This window comes from Nomia melanderi, chromosome 3, assembly GCF_051020985.1.
Source record: "Nomia melanderi isolate GNS246 chromosome 3, iyNomMela1, whole genome shotgun sequence".
In the NCBI taxonomy this organism is placed as follows: domain Eukaryota; kingdom Metazoa; phylum Arthropoda; class Insecta; order Hymenoptera; family Halictidae; genus Nomia; species Nomia melanderi.
Window position 1 is genome coordinate 10,219,465 of NC_135001.1, and position 7,384 is coordinate 10,226,848.

The following is a 7,384-nucleotide window of genomic DNA, read 5'->3' on the forward strand; positions in this document are numbered from 1 at the left end:
TTCGCCGATGAATCCGTTTAGCTGTGGCATTACCTTAAGTTCCCAATAATCGGCGCGCTTTCTTCTTTCGTGGCTTTCTTCCAACACTTGCTCGCGATCCGCTCTTTGTCCTTCATTGCACACGATGTGATCCAAAAATTCCAAGACGTTATTAAACATATAAAAAGGTCGTAATAAATCATACAAATTCCTTTAGAGTCTATACACAACATCACTTTGCAAATCGATATTAATTAGTTTCTCCGTGAGCTTGTTAAATCACTATAAAAACTTCTTTCCCTTGTTCTCGATTTTGCTAATATTCATCTCAAAATACCAAAGAGCGATGTTCGACTGAGAACTTGGTAGATAGGAAAAATAACAGAAAAATAAATCTCAAAGACACGAGTTAAATGAACAATAGACATTCCAAGTAAAGAAATAAGACAATATCCAAAGAGGTCGATCGAAAAGTTTGTATACGTCGTCATGCGTATTGCTCCAAAGACCGACGACCGCGCGAATTCAATTTAGCTGATGGTCTCGAGCATCTGTAAACACTACTGGCCGGTAAAACGCGGAGTGTCCTCGAGCGCTTATCGAACTTCCACATTGTCCCTCTCGACCGGCCCCGCTAAATTGGCTGAAATAATGGGCGGTCCTGCTTGCTCGTTCCCTCGGCCAGTCTTAGAGCACTGTCCCCGCTAATCATTTCGTATTCGGCGCAGGTTGTACTGTTATCTTTGAGATGGCCGCACGTAATAGGGACGGTGGACGATGCAGCGGCTCTCGATCAGATCGCGACGGAGAGCGTAGCCAAGGCGGAGAAGCTACAGCGCGACCAGAAGTTTCAAGAGCAGCTGATACCATCTATAATAGACACCGCGGTGCACTATGAGAACTCAAACGGGTTCGTGCCGATGGTCGCCACAACCATGACACCCGACCTGATCGATCAACTGGATACAACGAGCAATACCACTTGGACGAATTCTTTGAACGACAGAAATAACTCCACCGATCAGGGCAGCAGCGACGACGAGGTGGATCCAGTTGAAAATGATGAGGTCGAGAACGATCCAGCTTACTCCACCGAAGCTCGAATATTTTTGAATTTCCCTCGTTTGGGCACTAACAATCGCAGGTCCTTCGAGTACCAAGGTGGACAGAACGATTTCGAGTTGCTCAAGGTTCGAAACGACACGCCTGTCATTGCTAATTACCCTGATTTCTACGAAGACTCTAGCTCCATCGAAGCGGGAAGCGAGAAGACTCAATCCTCTTCGAGGCACAGAAGCAAATCCAGGGGGAATAAACTAGACGATTATACAGGTAATTATGGGATGATATCGAGCAGCAGCGAGGAGCTCGCTTATAATCATCATTACCCGACGAGGGATAAAGAAAAGACGAGCCAAGAGAAAGTCACCGGCAATTATCGCCAGCAAGATGCCATGAACTACGACGGTCACGGGCAGAGCGCTACCAAACAGAATGGACAGGCACTGTCGTCCTTGTCGAGGCCGAATCAGGAGGTGAACAACCCTATAAAGAGCGGTTTGAGCAATTACGATGACGCTTATGACAGCATGACTGATTCCTCTCAGCTTACGAAGAATCAGCAAGGACTGTCGCGGCCAGTAGTCGTCGCAGAGTACAGCTTCGAACAGCCTAGAAGACCGGACTCGGGCATCAACGATTACCACACTTCAAGGATCATTGATTCTGCTAGTTCCGAAATGTCTCATCATTATACTATTGACAACAGAGATGGAAGATTTCGAAGCGATGAGGATTCCAGGGATGTCTCTGAAGATGGAGACTACTCAGAGTACACAGAGAGACCGAGAAGGTTACACAAAAGCAGAAGACGACCATCCAGCTCTGACCATTCGAAGAGACTTCCCAAGGAACATAGAGGATCGATAGATGACAGTATGGAATATGAACAGCAGGGGAAGAGACACCATTCGTCGAGAACCAAATCTCATAGACACAGATTGAGAGGCAATTCCTGGACAGACGATGATCGTCATCGTGATCAAGACGACAGCTACGAAGAGTCCAGGTACGATGGTAGAGCTTCAGAAAGCAGACACACTTCCAAGTCGCAGAGTAGCAAATTCAAGTCCAGCAACAGTTGGAACCAGATATCCCCTAACCTAGAGATATCGCACTCTAGTGGTGTCGAGATCGGTCAATTAGAAAAACCCAAGTTTTTGGTCCCTGTCAAACTGAACTTGGTCCCTGTAGCTAACTTCGATCATGCCACAGCACTTGGTAACAGTCAGGGCTTCGACATGTCGAACGCAGTCCTGCAGAACATTGTCTCGGCCACGCCAATGACTCCCATCAGCACGCCAACTCCTTTGATCAGCTCGTCTGATAGTACTAACGAGGCCACAAAGTACAGAGTCTCCACGTCAGTTCCTGATATCGTAGTTGGCCAAAACAGCTTCCAAAATTCGATGCAAGCAGTCCTGCCGCACATAAACGACCAGGACAAATTTTCTACAAACTTGAAGCACCAGTACGTGTCCAGCACGGTTGCTCCCGTCTTCGCTGTCACGCCAAACGTGAACTCTGTGCAGAGTGTTCCCATTCAGGATATTCATGGATCGGTTTCTCCGAGACCAGCCTACATCAACCAAGTGCACCAGATGTCATCGAATCAGGGAAGCATGCCGCAGTTGATTGTCCCTCAGCCGACAATGCAGACTGTCCCAGCTTTGGTGCAGACGCCAGTCCATTCTCCGTCGGACTTCAACATCCAGGTGAATCCCCACGGCATGCACGGGCAGAACGTGGTCAACCACGGGAATATGCAGGTACAGAGTATCCCAACCATGTTCACAGTGCCACCTACACCTCAGACAGTCCCGGTCACGAAGACTAACTTGGTGACCGCCGAATCCCAGAGCAAGAAGTCTTTCCATCCCGGCACCATTGCGAACTTCTTGGCTACTGCTAGCTTATCCGTCAGCCAGAACCGCCAAGGCCAGTCTCTAAACGATGACTCTTACTATTTGCAGAGCTCGAACACTCAGCAGATTGTCAGGCCACAGGAGACTCTCTACCAGCAAGTGATGAAGAACGTTAACATAGCCCCAAAGTCGAAGACCTACATTCAAACGACTCACCTGTTGCCGATGCTTCAACCGATGCCGACGGTTACCACCATAACTGCTAGCGCGCCTCAAGTGGTACCTGAACAGCAGACGGTTCAAAGTACCAATTACCTGATACAGCCGCCTCGGGATCAGTCGCAACAGTTCGTTAATAATAACGGTGCGTCAACCTTGAGGAACATCAAACTGCCTTCTCTCGCCTATCAAATGATAGATAACGTTGGTAGTCATAGTTCAAGCAATTTTAATGCTATGAATGTATTGCCAGGTGTTTCAGGGACTGAGAACGCCCAGCTTCCCTATGTAGGCACTAAAAACGTCGAGATCCTGAACCCAAATATTAAACCCAGTCCAATTGACGGCGCGATCGTAAACACCTTCGAAACGATGCACTATCCCACTGCAGTTTTCACCACGCCTATTCCTATGTTTACCTCTACCAGCGTTGTCACCACCAGGCCAGCTTTGTTGTCCAGTTCTACAGACTCTAATAATAATCTAGCTATGGGTGATATGAAGGCGTTCCACTCTCAAGAAAGGCCTGTCTTCAATCCCATTAACTTCATCCCCAACATAAACGTGGTAAAGAATCAGCACGCCTTGAACAGCAAACTGCATGCCACTGAACCACTGCAACAGAACCTGAATCTCGTCCCACTAATTCCCGGAGGGAACTTCTTTAAACCGTCCTTCAACTCGCAAACCGAGTTACTGGTGAAGCCGAAATTGAACAGCGACTTGGAAACCTACGCGGAGCAGATGTTCAAGGAATCCCTGAAGACCATATACAACTCGCAGAAATGGAACAATGACAGAAAACCAGGGATTCACAAGCAAAACAGCACTGATTCTGCCGATATCACAAAACTGAAGAAAGAACTGCAGAGATTGAAGGCTTCGTTGTCTGAATCAAAGAGGAATAAAGATCACGAGGCTCATCATAGCGAGACAAAGTTGCAGACAGCTGAGCTACCTAGTAAGAAGCCTGACGAGTTGCTAGCTGCCCTAGAGCAAATGCTGAAGTCTCATCCTGGGGACTCGTTCCATAGCCACTATGGAAGCAGTAGACCCCACAAACATCGCAGACCTGGTGACTCCGATAAGCACACATTCGGATCTCACGGCGATTTCAGGGACAACAAGCCTTTTAGAGAATTCATGTCGCCGCCACACTCGGGATCCCGCGCGAAAGGTCATTTCCATGACAAACCGGGGAAGAAAAGGCCGGGCTCGGGGCCGAGGTACAACGGGCCGAGTCACTACCACGGACCAAGGAGTCATCACAGACACAATTTGTCCTCTAAGTCAGGCGGATTGGAAGCCTCGTCGTCCAATATCGATTCAACCCACGTCGAGGGACCGCAATTTGAGAATTTCGAGTTCGGGCACTCGCATTCGGAATCGATGAAAGGTACTTACGATTCGTCCCCTTCGTTCTCCGGTTCCCCGCCAGAGAGGAACGGCTTCATGAAGTCGACCAACAATTATAAGGCTAACAAAGACCGTGGGTACAACCACCCGAAGATGCACAATTTCTACGGATTGCTGATGAAGAACAAACAGCTACCAATGGGCGGCAGCAATCCGAATTATTTCCGAGACAAGGATCAACTAAAGAAATTCTTTGAGGATGAAAAGCGAACGCAGCAACAGATTTATGATGATACCTTAAGGGATTACTTGTACAAGCTATCCGAGGGTAATTCGTACTCCGATTTGGGTCATAGTAGATCCGATTCTCGGAGATCGCTGACTGAAACGGGGTTAGTTTGATATACGCGACTGGCAAAAGCGATGATTGTTGTTCTCGGCTAATTGTATATTTATTCTAAGCCTGCAATGCATCCTACCGAGTGGAAAGGAGGTTAAAGAAATCAAAAGAGTTAGACGTTTATTTTTGTATAGTGAACACGTTGTTGCGGATGCATTGCGGGATACAAGTTTCCGACCATTTATTACCTAGCGCGTTAAGGTATAGATAATAAGCTGTATTGTACTTTGTTGGACGATCATTGATTCGCCCTGCCTTCGGTTTTTGTTTAAATAGAGGCTATCGGTTTCTTATGAATTGTTACCAGTTGAATTAGACACTTTGAGCTCGACGGGTCGAGAGTGATGAAACCTTAATTGCTCGATCCTGGGTAGCCGTTGATTGTACATATTAATCGTAAAGCAAAGGATGACTTCTTCGGTCCGGTAATTCATTACGTTCATTGCAATGTATGCGAATATTCAGATGAATATTTACAGAGAAAAATTACATGGCGTTGTTATCGTATAAATTGGACGTTGACTTTACCGAATACTTTCACCGAAGAAGCAGCGATATGAATCTAATTCACCACGGTCCACAGTTTTTCATTCGCGTCTGTATCAACGAAAGGTTACTAATTATTCGATGCTCCTGCCTTTCTAACTTTTAAGCGTGATCGCCGAAGAACCATTCCTTGTAAGTACGTACGCGTGTAAGAAAGCGGACAGTGAAATAAATTGTATACGTCACGTTTGCAATTCAATTTTGTGTGTACAAATTGCGGTGAAAGTGTATCGAGGCGGATTTGACACCGACCTTGGGTAATTTTCACTCGGCTTATAGGGTGCGCAGGAAAGTGTGAAGATGGTTTTTTTCCCTTCCCGAAACAGTACGTAGGTATACCAGCAGCGTCGAAAAGTCTACGGTTTTCTAATATTATTTTCTGCTTCGTGGACCGGGTATAATACAAATGATAAAAAAGTAATGATCAACGTTACGTGGCAGTTATTCGATCGTAGGAAAGACTCAGTGATGTCGCGTACAATTTGTTTATCCGCCAATTCATTTTTAGGCGAAGATTTTTATTGTTTAAGTCACAAACAGCTTAATAAATGTTCAAATAGACTTTTCAAGTCATTCATCGTTGTAATGGATTAACTTCAATTTCAAATTGAATGACTGCTTTTCAAGTAATCAGAAGAATATAATCATTTTTGTTCAAGCTACTCGACAAAAAATCTCAGCATCAATTATTTGCTGTATCAGGTTGATTGGCGCAGAAGTATCTCGGAAGATACAGTTTTTGCAACCGAACCGATTGCTTTCACTTCTTAATTGCTTTTACTTATAAATATAATCGATTTAAAGTAATTGGTTTCCAATATTGGTGAAACGTATTCACGTAATATATTCGTACGTTTTCAATGTGTATACATATTTTCTGTATGTACACAACCGAGCTATGAGGAATTTGTTTTACAACAGATCTAATGCATCTTTCTAATATATCCTGGGACACGGCCGAGACTTTCTCCAGAAATGGTAGAGGGGAAGCAATTAGAAACAAATTTTTTACAACTGTTGAGAACAATAAGTGGCCGGCCATTTTCTAGGGACACTGGCCAATGAATATTTGCTCTGTAATTGCACTTCCGCTCGCCCGGTCCTCGAGGCGTATCTCGAGGCGCCGTCGCTCTCTTTTAATTACGACTATTAAGATCTGTACATTTGTAGTTGGATATTCCCCCAGACAGGGATAATCGTCATAAAATTTGTTTATATAATGCAGTGCACAGTGTTAATTGACGTGGACGTTCGAAGAGAATTCATTAACAAACATACAATTAATTACAGAAAAATGCCGCGTCGAATTGTCTCGTCAATTAGGAAATGAATTAACAGTTTCCTGTAGGTATTGACGCCAGGAAGATCGCAATTACGCATGGAATACTTCGATCAGCTTTGTCACGTTGGAATTTATTTACTACAAAATCGTTCGTATGCGAACGTTAAAAGTAAAAGTGCGGAAGATACAAAAAGTGGATGCAATGTAGCAGTTTTTACAATGTGCTTGCTTCTTTGAGTCGTACATGTGTGTATACAGAGTGCTTCAAATTAGAAGGAAATGTTTGTTATTATTTAAAATAAGAAATTTTACTACGTGTATAGGATTTCTCAAAGATCGCGGTACACGTTAATTACATTATATAACTGTTCTGAGATGTACACAGGTTGTTCCAAAATACTGTAATGTGTTCTTGTCACTGTCGATTATTATCGAGCCATATAAAACTCAACCATTGTACACCCTGTAGACCAATAAATCGGAAGGTCGTTGACACGCTGTTTAGGCGTCGCTGATCATTCGAGAGCCGCGGGGATTCAGCTCGGCTTTTCTCGACACGCTTTTTGTCAATCGTAGAAAAGCCAAACCCATTCGGCTGTCTCGCATCGCTAATCACCGAATATAAAAGATCACAGAGTCTCCGTCGCAGCCAGTTAGGAAGAAACTGCGGTGCTTGTC

The 7,384-nt window shown here is 44.8% G+C and overlaps 1 protein-coding gene across 1 annotated transcript; it reads left to right on the forward strand.

Annotated features, from left to right (window-relative positions):
* Window positions 1–516: 516 nt before the first annotated feature.
* LOC116431783 (uncharacterized) lies at window positions 517–4,880 on the forward strand. Its single transcript, XM_031987662.2, has 2 exons — window positions 517–549; window positions 708–4,880. Exons 1-2 carry the CDS (start codon window positions 517–519, stop codon window positions 4,878–4,880), a joined length of 4,206 nt encoding a protein of 1,401 aa, XP_031843522.2.
* Window positions 4,881–7,384: the final 2,504 nt, after the last annotated feature.